A 22,372-nucleotide genomic window follows, 5' to 3' on the forward strand; every position below is an offset into this window, starting at 1 on the left:
TAAAATTTAGGCACATTCAACAAATTTTATTTTAATTTTTATCATTTTTTATTCAAATTACTTAAAAATTAAAAATAAAAAAAATGGGACTCAGTAAGAAATTTAAGCACATTACAACAGAAACCTTATTATATTCTTTTTCAATTTTTTGTCTAAATTAAACGTGCGATTCAAAAATTATGCCTGAAATCTAGGTTGTGAACAAGAAAATCATTATTGGCTATAACTTTTTTTAGCTTCCAAAAAAATAAGCATTATCTAGCTTTATTAATAGGTTTAATGAATTACGAAAATGATACCTTTTTTGTTACTATACTACATACCAGTATTACTTTAAAAATGATTTCTCATGCAAGTTTAATTTTAAATTAGTTTAGTAACGGTATAGATCAAAAGTGATATTTAAAAATATTTTATTATAGTTATAAAACTTAGAATTATGTATGAAATTTAGACACATTCAAAAAATCTTATTTTGATTTTTATCCTTTTTTGTTTAAATTACTTAAAATATAAAAATAAAAAAATGAAATTCCGTATGAAATTCAAGCACATAATAGAAAATTTAATTTTGTTCTTTTTAATTTTTTATTTAAATTAAATTTAAAATCCAAAAATTAAACCTGAAATTTAAGAAAAGAACTTTATTTTGTTTTTTTTTTATATGTTGTCTTCTTATTTAAGATATCCATTGATTCTTTGTGAATAAGAAGAATATCCATAACTATGGATTCCTCTAACTTTCAAAGAAACAAGAATTCTCTTTTTACTGCTATCCGTTTCTTTAAGATTGTTCTCGGAAAAAGCCTTGATGATGGATATCTTGTGAGAATTTTCTTCCCTTCCTGTCCTCTTTTTATCTTTCACTGTTTTTATTTTACACATACAAAATTTTTTCATGTATACTTCTCGTGTTTCACTATTTTTGTCAAATTTTCTATGTGAGGTAACAATCACACACATGCATGGTTTCTTTTCTTACCAGCATAATATGCTCCTCAATATTTATGTTTTTTAGTTTTGAATTTTTTATTGTTATTTAGTTAGTTAGTTAGAGTAGTAACTGAATCAACAAAGCTGCTGTTAGGGAAGGATAATTCTTATAAGGTTGTTAAGAGGTTGAGTAATACAAATAGAGTGAGTCGAATCAAGTTTTGTTTATCTGGCCAATTTTGTGTTATGATTGTGAGTTTTGCTAAGTATGGTTACCAACAACAGTTTCATTGGCATTGCAGAAAATACCAAACAAGTTCTGTAGGAAATATGGTGGTGATATGCCAAATCCAGTGCAACTCCAGCCTCCAGATGGCACTGAATGGAGAATAGATTGGACTAATCGTGATGGTGAGATTTTGTTTGAAAAGGGTTGGAAAGAGTTTGCTACATTTTACACTTTGGAGAATGGTCATGTGTTGTGGTTTGAGTACAATGGAACTTCTAACATCAAAGTAAACATATTCGACATGAGTGCCCTCGAAATTGATTATCCTTCCAATGGCCAAATCGGAGATGACAACTCGGTTGAGATTTTGGATGAACCGCCGCCACGAAGGGGCCGAGGTCGAGGCCGGCCGAAGAAAAAAGTGATAGCAGAACCAAAGCAATCACGTGCTTCTACAAGCAAAATAATGAAAAGTGCCATCAAAACTAAAGATATAGATAAAAATCCCAATACACAAAACTTGAAGCTGCATGTCGAGAATGAAAAAGATGCTCAATCTGAAGAGACAGCAGATCTTAAGCTGCCAATAGTTCAACGTGCCATACCAGATATGGATGGTCTGTTTCATAATCTCATCATTCTTTCATTTTTTGGATTCTACTTTTTTTTATTTTCTTTGTTGCTAAAATGCATAAATACCTTGTTTATGGTTATGGTACACATCTGAAGTTATTAGAGAAGCAAAGAAGTTCAAGTCGAAAAATCCTTCTTTTGTCATAAAGATTAAGCAAATGCACCAAACAGGATCACCAGCAGTAAGTTGATTCATTTATCTCTGTGCAAACTTTGTATGTCATGCAAAATTGAGACTGTTGTGAACCATGATGATGAACTATTCTGATATGATTGCAGAATCTTCCAGTTTGTTTCTTCAGAATGTACTTCGAGAACACGAAGAAGTATGCAATTCTACGAGTTGGAAAGAAGCAGTGGCATGCAACATTGATCTATTATCCATATAGGAAGACTGCTCTTATCTCTAGTTGGCGCTTGTTCCTTGAAGAAAATAACTTAAAAGCCGGAGATGTTTGTATCTTTGAGCTCATTAACAGACAACGTCCAGATCTTCAGGTTCATATTCGTCGAAGCCATGATTAGTGAATGGCTTTGCTTACTTGTGTTGCAGATCAATGGAGTATGTTCAGGGATCAAGAGTTTGTAACAGAGTCATAGTTTTCATCATACTAAATGGTTGCATTGCAGTGTTATCTCCTTACTACCATAACTATAAATATATCAGTGATCCATGCATGTAGAATTATATATTGTTGGTAGTATAAGATGTTATTTGGACAAAGTACCTAATCAAAAGTTGCCCAACTACTTATTTTCAAAGCAATTTATGGTTTGGATCCTATTTCACTCATTCTCCCTCATTTATTATACTTGTCACTTTTTTTAGGAAGTTACTAATTATTTGCAGAGTTGCAGTAATTCCATACAGAATTCCAATGTAAATAACTTTCATTGTATTGGAATAATTGGTAAATTGGTACAAGTTTATTATGCCATATTTAAACAAACGTAAAATAAAAGTTAATTTTGCTTACTTTATGTAAGATATAGGTATGAATATGTCCATAAGTTCTGTCAAATTTGTTGAGAATATGTCCATTACAATACACAATCTTACTGGTGAAGATCCAGAGAGTTGAGTTTGCCTAATCTTGGTTAAGAAAGAGGGATTATTTGACTTGGACTTCCTTGCTTCTTGAACAACTTTACATGTGCACCATAAAAATTTGCATAGAAGTTACTTGTAGCTAAGTTCAAGCTTCAAACAACACAATAATTTTTATTCATTTGAACGAAATTTAAACACAGCCTAAGAACAATAAGATAGTTATTGCATAGTTACATGAAATGCAATACGCCATATGTAAAATATTTTATGTGGAATATATGCGTACGCTACCTATTTGGTGAATTTGTAACTATGACTTATGCATTTTAGCCACAAAGGAATACATTAGAAACTACAAAAATAAAAGGATGAATTGATCATGAAATTACATACTATCAGGATCAACTCTGGCACTTTGAATTGTTGGCATCTTAAGACCTGTCTTTTCAGATTGACTAGCTTCTTCATTCTTGCAACACTGCATCCAGTTTTGTTTATCAGGGCCTCTACATCTCCAGTTTTGACAGAACTCCTCAATATTTTACTTGTAGAAGGAGATGATACTTCTGCTGCTGCTTTCAATTTTTTCCTCGGCCGGCCTCGGCCTCTTCGTGGCGGTTCATTCTCAACCTTAACCATGTTGTCATCATCAATGTGGTTCTTGGAAGGATAGTCTATTTCAGGGCACCATTTCACTATAGTTTGGGCAGAACTTGTGAACATTTTACTTGTACAAGCAGATGGTGTCTTTGGTGCTGCTTTCTCTGTTTTCCTCGGCCGGCCCTCGTGGCGGCAGTTCATTCAAGATCTCAATCGAATCGTCATCGCCGATGTGATCCAAGGAAGGATAGTCTATTTCAAGGCAAGTCATGTCAAAAATGTGTACTACAATGTTTTAGAAGTTTTATTGTACTCAAACCACATCATATGGCCATGATCCAAAGAGTAATATGAAGCAAATTCTTTCCAACCATTTTCAAATTGAATCGCACCATCATACTCAGACCAATCTATCTTCCATGCAGTGCCATCTGGAGGCTTCAGATACACTGGATTTGGAACACCGTCACCGTATTTCATACTGAACTCTTTTGGAAACTTCTGCAATTCAAATGAAAGTATGAAACTAGTCTTAGTAATAAGCATAAATGAAGAAACCTTTACAAGGGAAAATTCACAAAGAGAAATGCATGCATTAAATAATATTATAAGTAAAGAGGATATGTAGTGAAGAAAATGCTTACAAGGTTTCCATCTTCAAGGCTTTGTCTGAGAACAATCTTGAAGAAACAGATCACAGAGGAAGGAGAATGCTTGTTTCTTTGGAAACTAGAGGAAGCCATGGATATTCTTCTTGTTCACAGAAGTGATAAACCAAAAAGCGAAAGAAGATGACAGCCAAAGAAGTGATAAACCAAAAACTATGTTTGAACTCTTAATTACAGGGGATTAAAATGCTAGTGGTAGTTAAAAATGGTTTTATCTTTAATGTATCAATAAGGTTCTTAAATTTGGAAAAGACTCAAATTATTTTAAAAGAATTCTTAACCTCTTCAATTTTTATAAATTTTATTTGATAAATAAAAAAAAGTTTCTCTCCAAATAGAAAGCACAAATTTAGTATATATTAGTATTCTAAAAAAAATCTTACAAATATTGAAATTATAATTATTTTATATTTTATTAATCTTCAATCTTTTTTATGATATACTATTTTACTGCGTTCATGGATTAGATTCATAGGTAAATTACAATTTTGAATCAAATCCATGAAAAAGTCTGCCTCATTTTTTTTATCCTTATACCAAACACAACGAACCTTGTCTTTCACTTTGAGAAGATAACAATGCAACCATGAAGAGACAAAACAAGAAATAAAATCAAAACACTCGGTTCATACATATATATAACTGGTCCAAACCAAAAAGGATTGGATACGGTAGAAGTTTGATTCAACAAAAAAGAAAAAAAAAGGTGATACATTCTTCACGAAATTAACCTTATTTAAGAATTATGAGCTCTTAGTTCTGGAGTTATAATACATTAGTCTAGCATTGGGTTCTACAAATATGAACATCAAACAGATCTTTTTCATTGACGAGCTCAAAAACACAAACATCTCCAACTTCTAATTTACTGGCTCTAGCAAAAGAGTTCCAACCAGCCGAAATAAAGGTGTTTTTCGATGACGGTTGTAGATTATCGTAGCAGGCCACGACTTCTTTTCGAATTGTAACTTTACATCCTGCTGATTCTTTTTAAAATACTTTCTGTAAAAGATAGCTGATAAATACTGCATCACATCCCATTTTTGAATCAGTATGGTAAAAAATAATTATAAACTTACAATTTGTAAAACTAAGTATAAACTAGCACTCAGAAGTTTGCATGGCATATTATGTTTTGTCATCGATAAAATATATCGAAATAAACTTACAGGCCTTGATCTCTTTGGATCACTGTCTCTTATCTTGACTATAAAAGAGGGATTCTGTGAGTTGAGCTCCTTAACTTCTTTGAAGAGCTGAATCCCATGAGTCACTGGTTTAAAAAGTGACTCTGATACCATAACAGAATTGTAAAAAATTAGCATGAATTTTACTTGTGGAGAGTTTTGGATACAAGTTATATCTATAGAGTTGGAGACAACACAAATTTTAGCATAAGATTAGTTTGTACAACAAATTGTGGTTACATTAAGGACCAAATACATAGTCACTGCATTCATAAGCTAACTACATTTTTAGCCAAAACTAACAATAATTTTCTTGAGATTGGAATTCTGCTACTATAAATGTTTTAAGGAAGGGAAGAATTAAAGATTTTAAAATGGATTCCAAGTCAAACACGGGGTCAATTAATTTTTAATATAATTTTTTTTAACGAGGATAATGCTAAATTTTATTCCATTTTTAAAGTTAATTATGTTTTCAATGTTGTACTCATATCTTAATTTTTTACAGAATAACACGGCTTAAGAATTCCTAAACAATTGCCTTACCGCAGCGTTGTCGACTACAAATATGAACATCAAGCACCGGATCTTTTCTATTAATGAGCTTAAACAAACAAACATCTCCGGCTTGTAATTTACTAGCTCAAGCAAAAAGGTTCCAACCAGCAGAGATAAAGGCATCACATGATGATGGCCTACAAATCAACTTAGCAGGGAACAACTTCTTTCCAAATCTTATATTTGCATTTTGGGGGTTATTTTCAAAATACTTTCTGAAGAATTTAGTTGGAAAGTACTGCAGCACATCATATATATTTATGTCATCTTGGTTAGAAATAAGACACAAAGTTTAAAAGAATGATAGCACATGGAAGTTCACATGATACATAATTTTCAACATGGATATATGTATTAACCTATACTTACACATGGTGCTCTCGATTGTGACCGTTGCGTTATCTTGATGATGAAAGAGGGTTTTTCCCACTTAAACTTCTTAGCTTCTTTCAGAGATTCAGGTCTTGTAGGATAGGGCCTAACAGAAGATAAAGAATCTTTTTCTCTATTCCTTTTGCCTTGTACATATGAAACAAAGAATCAGAAACTACCACTATAATGTACAAAAAACAGTTACAAATTGTAACTCAAAAACAACAGTTGAATCCACAAAAGAAAAGGATGATCTAATTGTGAGATACATACCATTAGAATCTTGATTGACAGAGACTGGCATCTCATGGTTTTTTTCTTTGGATTTAATATCGTGCAAACTGAGGCTTCTTTCCAAATCCCTGATTTGTGTGTCATTTCTCAACTGTCTACCTTTAGAAGCAGATGACACTAGTGCTCTCAGTTTTTTCCTCAGTTGGCCCTAGACATCTCTTGGCAATGGTTCATACAATCTTTTCTTCTGCCATCCCTGGTTAAGTCTCATGTTTTGGGTGTTAGGACTGCTATCCACATCTCTAGTTTTGGTTCTTCTGGCCTTTTTACGGGCTGTTGCTGACCCCTGCGTGGCAGCTGCTCTTTGATTTGATCATTGGCAGATACTCTATTTGGAGGCAACTCATGTCAAATATGTGTACTTTAATGTGAGAAGTTCTAGTATTATACTCAAACCATAACAAATGGCCATGATCAAGAGAGTAATATGCAACAAATTCTTTCCAACCCTTTTTAAACAAAATTTCACCATCATGATTAGTCCAATCTACTCTCCATTCAGTATCATCCGGAGGGTTAAGATACAATGGGTTTGATAGGGCAGAACCATATTTTTCAGTGAACGTTATTGGTAATTTCTGCAATGTTATGAACTTGGCGTTAGCAACCATAATAACAATAAGGTGACACACATTAGTATGTCTTCACCAAGATGTTGACATATATTATATTAAATAGTTTAGTCAAATATATCAAACTATTTAACGATTTTCGGTTATCATCTTCTTATAATAATAACATTAAACTCCCAATTCATCCTTTCCTAATAATTATAAATAGTGCAGTAAAATAGTCCAAATATATTAGTCCTAAATTTTGTATGTAGGTAAAGATTAATCTTTTACCTATTTTAAAGGAGAGACTAATTTCAAATTTCGAGAAGCTATTTTGCAGCATTATTTGCATAGTTAGAGACTAGGAGTAAAATAAAAAAAAATGTAAAAGGACGGGATTGTCCAACATAAAAATTAGTAGAGATCAAATTAGTAATAACAAATCAGAACTCATGCATAACGAAAAATGATGATGAATATGATAATTTTTCAAATCACCCCAATATGTCCTATGATATTTCCTAATCTTGATTAGTAAAAGTGTTATTTAGATCATTTTTCATTAATAATAATGTAATTTAATCGTAATTAATTTTGTAGTACAAATATATATGGAGTACATAAAATATAACGACTAACAAATATGTTTTTAGGTTTTCATTTATCTTATGTATTTTTTATTTTTTATGTACTTCTGCTACAAAATGATCTAGATAACAAGAAGAAGGAGCTTACTATTACTATATGTGCAGCTAAGAAGCCATGCATGTGTGTTGTTTTATGAAAAAAATGTTTATAAACGAAAAAAATTATATATATAGAGGAATAAAGAGAGAAATTTTTTGTTAACTAAACAATATCTCAAAAGATAAACAGATTAAGAAAAAAATAAAAGAGGAGATGGAGAAGACGAGAAAATGCTTACAAAGACTTCATCTTGAAGATCTTGTTTGAGAATAATCTTAAAAAAATAAATCACAGTAGAAGTAGAAATAGAAGGAAAGTGCTTGTTTTGTTGACAGCTAGAAGAAGCCATAGCAAACGGAATAACAATTAAATTAAAAAAATAACAAGTGAGTACTAAAATAAGTTATATATATTTTACTTTATTTTTAATATAAAATTTACATTTTCATATGTATTATATATATAAATAATTTTAATATATATTTAATATAATTTAATAAATTAAAAAAAAAGTTAGGACAGATTTTTTCATAATTGATTGCAGAGTTATATAACGTTAATTGATGATGGTGTTATTAGAAAAATAATAAAAAATAGTCAAAATTTATCTTATAACTATTTTTGTTTAATTTTTCTCTTTGTTATCAAATATTTTTGAAATGATAATATGAAATGTCATTAGACAAACTAAACAAAAGAAGAAGGTGCACATGGAAAGAAACAAAACAGAGGCATAATGGAATAGCACGATAAATGTTAGTACATAGAATAAAAGGTGAATAGTAATGATCAATTGAGTTAAGTTAGGCTTGATTTGATAAAATTTTTATTTTTTAAAAGTAATTTATAAAAATTAGTTTTAAATATAACTTTTTAAAAATGGTAGTATTTATATTTAATAAATTAAAAATAATTTTTAATAAATATAAGTAATAACAAGTGGGTTTGGTAAAATAATTTTTAAAATTTAAAAATATTATAATAAATATTAATGTATGAATTAAATTTAAATATTAATTAATATATAAAATTATACTAATTTTTTTAATTTTGATAAATATAAACAAATTTTAAATTTTTTTAAATGCTTTCAAAAGTACTTTAAACTTTTAAAAATTACAAATACACTCACATAATTTTTTTATTTACTAAATATAAAATAAAGTGCTTATACTTTTATACCTTTTTAAAAAATTTTACTAAACCAAATCTTAGTGTGTTTGATAATAGATTATTACTTATGAAAATATCGAAAAATAAAAACAGACAAAGATGTTAGATAATTAAATCAATAATATTTAAGAAAAATACAAATACAACATTCTAGAACATTGAAAAAATTCAAAATCAAATTGAATTGGAATTGGAAACCAAGTTGTATCTTAAATTAGAAGGTGGTAAAAACGGACAAGAATCCAAGTTATTTTTCTAGTGCAAGACAACACAATATTTATGAAGAGCGAAGAATCATGATTGAAAGCTTCACGTTGATGACTAAATCTAAAGGATTTGAAGCAAATTTGAATAAATAACTTGACTAGTAAAATTTTTTACTAACTTCATGAAATATTACCACTGTACTTAGTTATTATAAAAATTATTATTTTATTATAAAACTTTGCCCATATAAAGGCTTGAACACATTTACTTTAATCATATCTCTATATGAATGAAAATACATTGAGTTGTTAGAAATTCTCTTCTCCTATGTCAGTGTGTTGGTGAATTTGAGAGATAAAAAATGATAGTATTATTTAAGTGAGTGAGTGGTCCTAAGACTAATAAAGTATGGGTATTATACTTATATTTAATATCAGTTCAATCCAGAGCCAAGTATTTGAGAGTTTGTGAAGTGTGAGAGAGTTCTCACATAATTATTTGTTCATGGAGTCAGTATAGCAAACACTTTTAATGTTGTGTGGTTTGGTCCCAAATTAGATGAAAAACGTGATTACTAAGAGACTTTGATGTCTACTCATTTGAAGGCTTAGATCCTGTAGAACTTCATTGAATTGGGCTTGCAAGAAGGAGTTGATACTACCCAATAGAAAAAAAATCAATTGGCATTGTCTCAAATTTATCAAAGTGTATATTATACAGTATTGACAAAATAGCAAATGCCAAAAGTGCAAAAGAAGCATAAAACAGGTTAAAACTGTCATACAAATGCATAGATAAAGTTCAAAAAGCAAAGTTACCATCTTTGAAAAGAGAATATAAAAGGTACGAGATGTCTAACTCAAAAACTGTTAAGCAATATTCCCAGTAGCAAAGTGGTGGAAAAAAAATTTTTACACTATGCTGATGAAGTATGGTCATATGGCGACTACAATATTAGAGTCCCACGATATGGATACTATGATGATTACAGAGTTGTAAGGAACTATGGAAAGTCATATTAGCATAATATTAGAGAAGTTAGAAAAATAATTGAAGAAGTCCTGAAAAGGCGAGTGAATTTAAACAATGGTGCAGAATCAAACCGTACCAAGAAGGACGAGACTGTACTTTCAATTTTTAAAGTAGATGTAGAGAAAGTTCTAGACATAGAGGTCGTGGCAATTACAGGAATGGAAGTTATAGTAATTTTACACCACCTAATCAAGAAAGAGGTGGAATAAATTTCAAGTTTGTCAACCAAATAAGAAGTCGAGGCAATTTTTATCAACAACGAACTAATTTCAACTGCTTTCATTGTGAAAATATGGACACAAAATGGTAGACTGCAAAATCAAAATAATGAATAATAATCAAGCACATGTTGCAAAAAATTAACATCAAAATACTGATGATAATCCGGATATTCAAACTTTATTTTTTACATGTGACTCATATGCTGAAGATAAAAATATATGATACTTGGATAATGATTGTAGTAATCATATATCTGGTAGAAAATTTTCTATTGAAGTTTGGTAATAGTACAAAGATCCTTATTGAAGGAAAAGAACAAATACCAATTAGATTGAATGATTATTTTCTGAATTATATTTTTGATGTTTTCTATACTCCTGAACTTGATTACAATTTATTGAGTATGGGGCAGTTATTTGAGAACGGATATAAAATAATTACATATAGTGGATATTTGCATTATATTTGATAACAACAAAAGGTTCATAGATAAAGCAAAGACGACTTCAAACAAAATGTTTCCATTGAAAATTCAACATGTTAATCCTTCTTGCATGAGTTCTGTAATGATTTATGATAGTTGACTGTGGCATATGCACTTTGTGCATTTTTTTTCTGGCCTAAATTACCTGTCAAGAAAAAGACTTGTTTCTGGTCTACTACAAATTCATATTTCTAATTGTGTTTGTGAGATTTGTCAACTGAAAAAGAAGTACGGAGATCTATTTCCTATAGAAAAATCATGAAGAGCTTAAAGATTACTTGAAATTGCGCATTCAAATCTTTGTTTTGTTGAGATTCCAAGCAATAGTAGTAGCAGGTACTTTATCACTTTTATTAATAATTTTAGTAGATATACTTGGATATACTTTCTATTGTTATAAAGCATGCTCATATTTTAGTATATAGAAAGCATACTCATGTATGTCGCAACAACGGTTCATATTTTAGTATATAGTAAGTATCCAATGAAAAGTGTTCGTGATAAAATTCCGGAGAAAGTTTGGAGAGAAAAGAGGTCTTCTATTAATCATTATCAGAGTCTTTGGGTGTATTGCTTATACCCATGTTCCATTCAAATTAAGGAAGAACTTAGATGACAAAGGCAAAACGCGTATCTTTAACGGCTATAGCACAGACTCAAAAGCATACAAGCTGTATAATCCAAAATTAAAGAAGGTGATTATCAGTAAAAAATGTGACGTTTGATGAGAAAGATACGTGGGACTGGAACAGAAAGACAGAAAAGCAGCCGATTATAATTGTAAATTCATGTGATGAAGTAGAAGAAAGATAACCTAACACAACTAAACAACTAAAATCATCTAGAAGACCTCAAAGAAAATGTAGACTACCTGCTAGATTGGTAGATTATGAAATTGGTAGTGATGATGATCCATCCGATGAAAAAATCATCAACTTTACTTTATTTTCAGATTGTGAGTCGTTAAATTTTGAAGAAGTCTCTAGAGACAACAATTGAAAAAAATAATAGATAAAAAATTCATGTCATTGAAAAGAATGACATATGTGAGCTGATAGATTTACCATCAATAAGAGGTCAATTGGAGTAAAGTGGGTTTACAAAACTAAGTACAATCCCAACGGTGAAATTGATCGTTTCAAAACAAGATTAGTTGCTAAGGAATACAAACAAAAATCAAGTATTTACTACTTTAAAGTATTTGCTCCTGTTACTAGATTAGACACTATCCGTATGATTAGTTCACTATTGGCTCAAAAGAAATGAAAAATACATCAAATGTATATTAAGTCTACATTTTTTAAATGGCACTTTAGAAGAAGTGTATGTTGAGCAACTTGCAGGATATGAAATTCCTGAAGAAGAAGAAGAAGAAGAAGAAGATAAAGTTTATCGATTGAAAAAAGTTTTGTATAGGTTGAAGCAAGCACCAAGAGCGTGATACAAGAAGATTATTTATTCTTTTTCACTCAGAATGGTTTCAGAAGATGTCCATTTGAACATACTCTTTATATCAAGTTTGTTGAATCTGTATAAATCTTAATAGTGTACCTTTATATTGATGATTTGATCTTTACTCGTAATAATTTAAAGATAATTGCAGAATTTAAAGAGACTATGATAAAACAATTTGAAATAACAGATATGTGCTTGATATCTTACTTTCTCGATATCAAAGTCGTTTAGAAAGATGATGGAATCTTTATTTCACATAAGAAATATGCAAATGATATTTTGAAAAAATTTCAGATAGTACATTCCAAATCAGTTCTTACTCCGGTCGAAGAAAAGTTTAAGTTGTTGAGAGGAGATAAAGGAAGAGCAGTAAATTCTACTTATTACAAAAGCTTGATTAGAAGTCCGAGGTACTTAACTGCAACTAGACAAGATATTGTGTTTGGAGTTGGATTGCTTAGCAGATTTATGGAGGAGCCTTGTACCAACCATTTGCAAATAGGGTTGTCAAACGGGCCAGCCCGAAATATTCAGGCTTGACCCATTTAAGTTCGCTTTATTCGCGGGTCATAACTTTTCAGCTCAGACCGTTTATGGTCAGTCTGATGGATTAAATGGGCTGGTCCATTTATCCTTTCATTTTATATTTTGAAAAATATTTTGACAAAAAATATCACTTTTAGGTTAAAAACTTAAACAAACAGTATTTTTTAGTTGATGGGTCAAATTTTCGGGTTGAATCGAGAGAAATGTCAATTAAAAATGCTAATTTTTTTAAAAAATAAATAAATGGACCGCCGGTTTAGCCGGCGGACTAGCCCATTTAACCCCTCATTTTTTTCAGGTTAATCAGACTCGGTCCGTTTAACTCGAAATTTAAATGAACTTAATTTTAGAGGCAAACCCAACTCGTTTAAATGGGTAAATGGGCTGGCCTGATAGGTTTAGCCCATTTTGACGGCTATATTTGCAAGCGGAAGAAAGGATTCTTTAATATATCAAAGATATTTTAAATGATGGTAATATTTTTTATGAATATACTAATAAAATAAAGGTGAGTTCTATGGTGTCTTTGTTATGGTGTCTAAATTGTCTAACTTACCTTTTAAAGTAAAAAATAAAATGTTTAAAATAAAAAGTAAATTATGTAAAATTTATTAAATATTATTTGTTTACTCTTTTTAGTAATTTAGGTATAATGTGATAGGTACCATAGTATTCACCTAAAATAAATCTTGTTGGTTACATTGATGGTGATTGGACTGAAGATATTGAAACAAGAAAAAGTATTTCAAAATTTGCATTTCATCTTGATTTTAGTGTAATTTTATAGTCTTCAAAAAAATAATCATTAGTAGCATTCTCTACATAGCAACAATAAGTTATGCAATGCAAGAAGGATGGGTAAAAAGAATTTTTGAGAAATTGAACAAGAAATAAAGTATCCAATAACAATATTTTGTAATAACAAGTCAGCTATTGTACTTTGTAAAAATCTTGTGTTTCATGGAAGATCGAAACATATTGATATTTGGTTTCACATAATTAGATAATTAATGAATGAAAAAGAAATTTTGATCGAGTATTGTCCTACAGAATCGTTGAAGATCGAGGTATTTAATATGTTAAAAAAAATGCTGAGAATAATTAATTTTGCAAGTTTAGTTTAAGAGATGTAATATTAGATAATTAAATTAGGAACATTTAAGAATAATACAAATATAACATGTTAACTGTCACAACTTGTCCAAAACGGACTACACATGCAATGAGAATGTGACAAAAAGAAAAATATGAACATAGAGTCGCCACCAATTTTATTACGGAAAAAATTGGATAAAAATATTAGTTTGCAAAAAATTGATATTTTAAATATATCTAGAATTTTGATTATGTGCACAGAAGAACGAAAACTTAATTTCAGTGTATCCTTAATACATCTATTTAAAACGGTTATCTTTTGAATATATTATGCCAATTATTATTATTTAATTATTATTTATATTTTTTATTTTTTATTTCACAAATTACAATAAAAGGATATTATTTACACAAAAATAATAAATATGGGCAAAAATTTAAGAAACTTGCTTTATTTTTTCGAACGAATATAATATATCTATGGAAAAAACTAAACTAAACGCAATGACATCCGTAATAAATAGTAGAAAAAAATGTATTGTTTAATTATAAACTGGAGCTTGTTATTTATTTACTTCTGACCTTTTTTTAATTATTTTATTCATTTACGTTACCCCGCAAAAAAAAAAAAGGGATAAAAAAACAAACGGATCAAAATGTCATCAAAATTCAAAACCCGTTGTTCTTATAGTAATTCCAGGTACCGTCACAAATAATAATAATAATAATAATAATAATAATAATAATAATAATAATAATAATAATAATAATAATAATGCTAAATACCAAATAACATTGATGATGAGAATTTAGGAAATAGATTAAAAAATTTAAGTAAGACATACATATTTTGAAGGTAGAAATTCAGGTGAAATCGACTTCACGTGAAGTTGATATCTGAGAGCTGTTGGATGAAAATTTAGTCAAATTAATCAGATCATCTAACGGCTCTCAGGTATCAACTTCACGTGAAATCGACTTCACCTAAACTTCTACCTATTTTAAAACAATTAAAGTAACACTGTACAAAAAAAAAATAATTGACCAACAATACTAAAAAAAAAAGATAAAATAAATAAGTATATGGTCTACATGCACTAATTTATTATGGCACCTGTATTGTTGTGCAGTACTTTAACTATACGAACATTCTATGAAGAGAATGACAACAATCTTTTTAAATTTGTTTGTGCAACTACATACATTATATTTTTTTTACGGTGAATTATATAATAAAAATCTAAATTTATAGATTTTTTTGTGAGATTAAATAGTACTTGAAAAAATTAATATTCATATTTTGAACAACAATAATATAATAAAAAATAATTATAAAATAAATTTATACTCTTTTTATATAATTTTAATCTATATAATAAAATACTCCTTCTTTTACATTCTATAAATATATTTATTATCTTCACTTCTCTCTTGATACACTATTCTTTTTCATTTTTTTTTACTTCACATACATTCGTTTTCTTGATTTTTATTATTCTATACCTTATTCACTCATAAATACTTACAACACGACTCAAATATATATGCAGGTCTGAATTTATTCTATTTAAAATATTAGCAAAGAAAAAAGATATTAAAAGTAATTTTTATTGATGTAAGAATAAAAATAGTATAATTCTTTTTTTAGAATTTTTTTATTCTATGTTCTAAAGATACATGTTAAGATTACAGAATAAAAATTTTTTTATTAAAAATATAAAAAATTTAAAAGAAAATGACAAATTAGATATCTAACTTTTTTATTTACGGACATTTAAGTTCTTAAAGATTTAAAAATACATTTAAGTCTCTGACTATTTTTAAATTAAAATGTGGTAGACACATTGATTCCTGGGTCTAATCTGTCACATTTGAAAAACTCTTTCACATGTATGTACATTCGTATTAACCAAGTCAGTATAACGGGAGTCACATTTAATTTTTTCGTTGGTTCTGACAGACCCAGGTGAATATAAAGAATCGATATGTCCAAATTTTAAAAATGTTAGAGTTTTAAATATATTTTCAAATTATCGAAAATTTAAATGTTCACGAATCAAAAGGTCAATGATCTATTTATCTTTTTTTCATTTAAATTTTTAATGTATTTATTTTATAGTTATTAAATGAAAACATTTAAAATTTTTTATTAATGATAAGTTTATCATGTATCCTTAAGGTACGTATTAGCTAAATCCTTTTTTTTTAATGGGTGAACTGATGAATTGTTTTTAGGAATATTACATAATAAAATTAAAAAAAAAACTGCGTTCAGAAATTTAAAATATTCCTAATATTAAATATGTCCATTTTGCTTGAGATTTTGAATGATCACTTTTCTTCTCCAACTTTTTTTTATTAACTGTGATATTCTCTGTAAAATATTTTTTTTGTACTAAAAGAATTCGCTTCTTTTTTTTTGGATATTAAAGAATTCGCTTCTTAAGTTCACTGCATCACATGCCTCAGCCAATGCATGCAGCAGGTTTAATTTGCATGTTTGTTGATTGGATGTTACATAAGCAATTTTGTTGAAGTCTAATAAAAAATCTCGAGCCTTTACTTTTGTCTTGAGGAATATTGGGCTATATTAAATTAAAGAGGACTGCTACACATACAAATCTTTTTGGCTTACAAGCTATATAAGTTGGTCCAAGTTCAAAAAAAAAAAAAAACGCGCACCACTCCTTTAAAATCGAGCGTCCAACGCACACATTTATTATGTCGCATTTTTCCTCTTTTTCCTCAATCAAAACGCAAATCGTCAAGATTCACACTCTTTCTCTTCTTCCTCAATCAAAACGCAAACCGTCAATTCAAGTGACATTCGAAACAAAAGACACGTTTCAACTCCTCACAAAGAGTAGAAAAAATCAAGAAGAAAAGATACAAATCTCCATAAAAAATCACCAGAAAAAACAAAGAAACATTATTCAAGGTACTATTTTATTGTTCTTCTATATTTTTTTCTAAATTGTCTCTGTCATGTGCCTCATTCTTAACTAACAAAACATTAAAAGATTTCAAGAAGAAATATACTGTCTCTCCCATGTTTTGAGTGTATTTCTTAAATTCTTTGGGTGTATTTCTATAACCGTTTGGATGTATTTCTGTAATCATTTCAGTAACAGTTTGGGTGTATTTCTGTAATTGTTTGGGGGTATTTTTGTAATCGTTTGGGTGTATTTCTGTAATCGTTTGGGTGTATTTCTGAAATTCCATTATCTTCAAAACAATTTCAAAATTTGATTTCATAATCATGAAAATCGAAAAAAAACGAAACAGGAAGGAGATCCAACAAATTTGGCAAGAAATTCGAAAAAAAGAAACGAAATCTTTTGAAAAATGGAAGTTATATATTTGCGCGTTAATTGATTTGAATTGATTTAAAAGTCTATTAGAGAGGTATGTAACATAAGCAGCGCGTAGTGGGTTTTGTTTTTTTTTTAGACTTATAAAGCTGGTAAGTACAAAACACTTATATGTAAAGATTAATCCTAAATATAAAATTAGAATTGGAAATTAAGTTGCACCCTAAATTAGGTAATAAAAATAATAAGAATGTAAGTTATTTTTTTAATGCAAGACAATATAATATTTATGAAGAAGGATGAAATATGAATTGGAAGTTTTAAGTTAATAGCTAAATTTAAAAAATTTATAGTAAATTTGAATAAAAATTTTGATTAGTCAAAATTTTTATTAAATTTATAAAATATTACAAATACAATATGAATAAAAATATATTGAATTATTAAAAATTCTCTTATTCTTTGTGAATATATTGGTGATTTAAAAAAATATATAATAATATTATTTAAGTGAGTGAGTAATCTGAGAGTAATAATAAAATTGGATATTATACTTAAAAAAATGATATAAGATAGAATATGTATAAGTACATTATAAATTTGTGGATTAGCTTTTATTCTATTTTGTTTATTGTTTTGTGTTTTGTGTTTTCTATTTTTATTTTGTATAACATGTTCCATTTATAATTGTGTTGAATTTTTACTTAAAAAAATTAGAGAAATTAATTATATTTTATCATTAGTTAATTGATAATATGAAATATGTCATTAACTAACCTTATGGGTAGCAAAACAATAGAGTTATGCAAGTTGCAAAATTAAGTGATTAACTGAAAAAAAAATACTAAATTAATAAGTCCTCAACTTTATGCATGTAAATAATTATATAATGAATTTACAGTTTAATAAAAATATTAAAATTTATTTATTCTAATTACGATTTATTGCAACATAATTAAAATTTAATAGCATAAAATATGTTTTTCAAATTAGTTGCTAATAAGGATAACAATTAAATTCTTCTTATAATTTTTGCTTAATGATAAAATTGGCAAATTGATTAAAACCATATTTCCTACAAGTTAGCTTGCCTAGTGGCATGGTATAATTTCAGTTTGGTAAATAGTTTAATTAATTTTTTTTAAAAATATTTTAAATAATAAATGCTTATATCAAAAGTAATTTTAAAATAAGTTATTTTGTATTTAGTTTTTTAGTTTTAAAAGTGTTTATTTAAAAAAAATTATGATAAAAAATTTTTTATTATAAGAGAAGTTATTTTTTTTAATTTTTCTATAAATATTTAAATCACTTCTTAAAAAGTTATAATTTGATTTTAAAAATTATACCAGACATTAGTATTATTATTTTTTATAAATCCAAAATTCAAAAAAAAAACTTTTAAATTTTTAAATGGATGCATAATGTCAAATAACCTTCTACGTTAACTTTTTATCAAGATACAAAAATTATCTTGATTTATGGTTTAATTAAACTGAAAACAAGTTAGTTTAAAATTGAGAAATCAATTAATTGTTATTTGATTATTTCACGTTCTTTATCATATACTTGGACAATTGTTGGATAGTACAACTATCTTGAATCAAATCTACTTAATATATTAAAATTGGGTTTTCCCCTAATCAATGAAAGTGAGGTGTCACTTTATCGTGAACCCATTTTCCCTCCAAAATGAATGCATTTAATGAATAATACATAATTATACTAATTTAGGAAAATATCTTTATTTTAGTTATATAAAATCAATATTTAATGCATCATTAAACTACTTATCAATTATTAATCAAAAATATTTTAAATTATTTTAATGAATAATACATAATTATACTAATTTAGAAAAATATCTTTATTATAATTATATAAAATCAATATTTAATGCATCATTAAACTAATTATCAATCAAAAATATTTTTAAATATTTTAATTATATTCATTTTAATTATATTCATATCCTTCTAATTCTTATTCATTATCCAATGATTTTATTAGTGGCAAGTTGTTAACCCATTTATATTGATAATAATAATAATTTTATTAGGATAAATATCAAATTCTATTCCTAATATAAAAATATAAAATTTAATTCCTTCCATTTTTATTTTACCACTGTAAAAGATCATGTATGCTAGAAGAAAAGATCATTCGTTTACCAATTACTCTTTCATTTGATAACTTTTACGACAATTCTTTTTCTTTCTATGAGGCGTCGTTGCAAGAAGACAACTATCGTGGACACAAACTACCACACTCTCCAACTTTCGTGCTCATCATTCGGAGCTATATAAGATATGTTATCTATAAAGTATTTATAGACTATGGTGTTATCATGTATGCATAAATAAAAAATGTTTCGTATTTAAATTTAAGTCATTTATCTGTTTGTGGTATATTGTAATGTGAAATTACTTTCAATATGTATTGTGTAATGATATTATGTTCTAATTTAAGCTTTTACTTTAGAACTGTATTATGATTTTATCTCATCTTTTTTTCTTAGATGTCAAGTTGACGTATTTTTATTTATTATTATTATTATTGAAACGGATTGATATGAAATGTACAAAAAAAAACTCTTACATTCAATTTGTTTTATTGTAGTCTTCTATCTATTCTATTTATTTTTATTTTCTTCTTATTCATTTTATTTTCTTTTTAAATGTTATATAATTTATTATAATTTATATACCAATCTATTTCTATTTTTTAATATACTAAAATTAGGTTTTTCCCCGACTAATGAAAGTGGGGTGTCACTTTCTCGTGAAGCCATTTTCCTTCCAAAATGATTGCACTATTTCACTCTTTTAAATTTATTTTTAAAAATTATCTTTAATTGATATAATTATATTATAATTAGTATGTAATGAATGATACATAATTATATTCATTTAAGATAATCTCTTTATTATAATTATACTAATCTCTTTTAAATTTATTTCAAAAAATTATCTTAATTATAATTATATAACAATATTATACTTAGCATTTAATGAATAATTCATAATTATACTAATTTAGAACAATATCTCTATTATAATTATATAAAATTAATAATTAATACATTATTAATCTAATTATCAATCAAAAATATTTTTAACTATTTTAATTATATTGATATAATTTTATTTTTTATTCATTATCCTAAAATTTTATTAGTGACAAATTATTATCTTAATGGTGAGCTATAATATAATAATAATAAATAATAATAATAATAATAATAATAATAATAATAATAATAATAATAATAATAATAATAATAATAACAAAAAGATAGAAAATTATATTTTAGAGAAATATAAATTGATTATTAATAATTGGTTATTAATAATGATAATTATATGATTAATTTTTAGTAATCATTAAATATATTTAATATAAATAATCAAATTTAATTAGTTAACAAATAAAAGAAAATATTATTGCACGATTGTAGAAGCAACAAAATATATATTGTAGAAGCCAATTTAATATAATAATAATAATTATCGTTATTATTCAATAATAATAATAATTATAATCTTTCTTTTTATTAAAATACTCATCTAATTGAATTAATATAAATATATAATAAAAATAAAGAATAGATTTTTTGACTTGAAAGATAATACAATTGAATATTCTTGAAGATTTTAGAGCTGTAAATATATATTCTTCCTGTATAAATATACGCATGCATGTTACCTTTTCTTTTATAAATGAAAAATAATATTTACCCGTTAAATTTGTTAGTTGCTCAACCGATTCATCTTATTTATTGTGATTGAGATTGATATATAATTATAAAGATTTTTTTCATCCATTAATTTTAGTAAAAAAAATCCATGACGTAAAATAAAATGAAATAAAGTCAGTATCTACTTTTTTCTCAATATTTTTTATATTTACGGTAAATATTAAATGTAAAAAAGAAAAAAATAATATTAATTATTATCACTTTTATTTATTTACATTCATAATTAAATTTAATATAATTATAGTAAGTCTCTATAATTATAATAATTTATATCTGTTATATATATAGCAATTATATTATATATAATTATATATCTCCTCTTTTATATATACTTAGCAAGTATTTATATTTATATAATCTACTTAATATATTAAAATTAGATTTTTTTTCTCAACTAATGAGAGTGAGGTGTGAATTTCTCATGAATTCATTTTCCCTCCAAAATGAATGCATTTAATGAATAATGCATAATTATACTAATTTAGAAAAATATCTTTATTATAATTATATAAAATTTATATTTAATATATTATTAAACTACTTATCAATTATCAATCGAAAATATAATAATAATAATAATAATAATAATAATAATAATAATAATAATAATAATAATAATAATAATAATAATATACTTATACTTAATATACTAAAATTGTATTTTTTTCTAACTAATTGAAGTGAGATGTCAATTTTTCATAAATTCATTTTTCTTCTAAAATGAAAGCACTATTATCTCTTCTAAATTTATTTTAGAAAAATATCTTTATTATATTTATATTACAATTAACATTTAATGAATAATGTATGATTATAGTAATTTAGGAAAATATATTTATTATAATTATATAAAATTAATATTTGATGCATTATCAACTAATGAAAGCGAGGTGTCAATTTTTCATGAATTTATTTTTTTTTTCAAAATGAAAGTACTATTCTCTCTTCTAAATTTATTTTAGAAAAATTAAGATTTCATGCTGAATATAGGTGGCAAGTTAAAAAAAATAAGCAAGTTCATGGAATCAAATTATATTTCTATAACATATATAAGAATATATATTTTATTATATAAAAATTGAATTTCTGCACTTTATGATGGGCGTGACATACTTTTTAGCGTGTTTCTTAATTTATTTTTTATAACTCATTGAATACAATTTATTACAGTAAATTAATTATATCAACTAATTGATTTGATTAGGTATATTTATTATAATTTATATCAATCAAATAATTATAATTTATTATATCAATTATTTTAATTCATTAATTTATAAGTTACATAATAACATAGATGATTTGTTACTTATACTAATTAAAT

At 26.6% G+C, this 22,372-nt stretch overlaps 1 protein-coding gene across 1 annotated transcript; it reads left to right on the forward strand.

Moving 5' to 3' along the window:
• The first annotated feature begins 660 nt into the window (after positions 1-660).
• Positions 661-2,561, forward strand: LOC114924399 (B3 domain-containing transcription factor VRN1-like). Its single transcript, XM_029288857.2, has 4 exons — positions 661-825; positions 1,236-1,779; positions 1,892-1,977; positions 2,075-2,561. Exons 1-4 carry the CDS (start codon positions 727-729, stop codon positions 2,318-2,320), a joined length of 975 nt encoding a protein of 324 aa, XP_029144690.2. The 5' UTR covers positions 661-726; the 3' UTR covers positions 2,321-2,561.
• Positions 2,562-22,372: the final 19,811 nt, after the last annotated feature.

Source organism: Arachis hypogaea, chromosome 9, assembly GCF_003086295.3.
Source record: "Arachis hypogaea cultivar Tifrunner chromosome 9, arahy.Tifrunner.gnm2.J5K5, whole genome shotgun sequence".
In the NCBI taxonomy this organism is placed as follows: domain Eukaryota; kingdom Viridiplantae; phylum Streptophyta; class Magnoliopsida; order Fabales; family Fabaceae; genus Arachis; species Arachis hypogaea.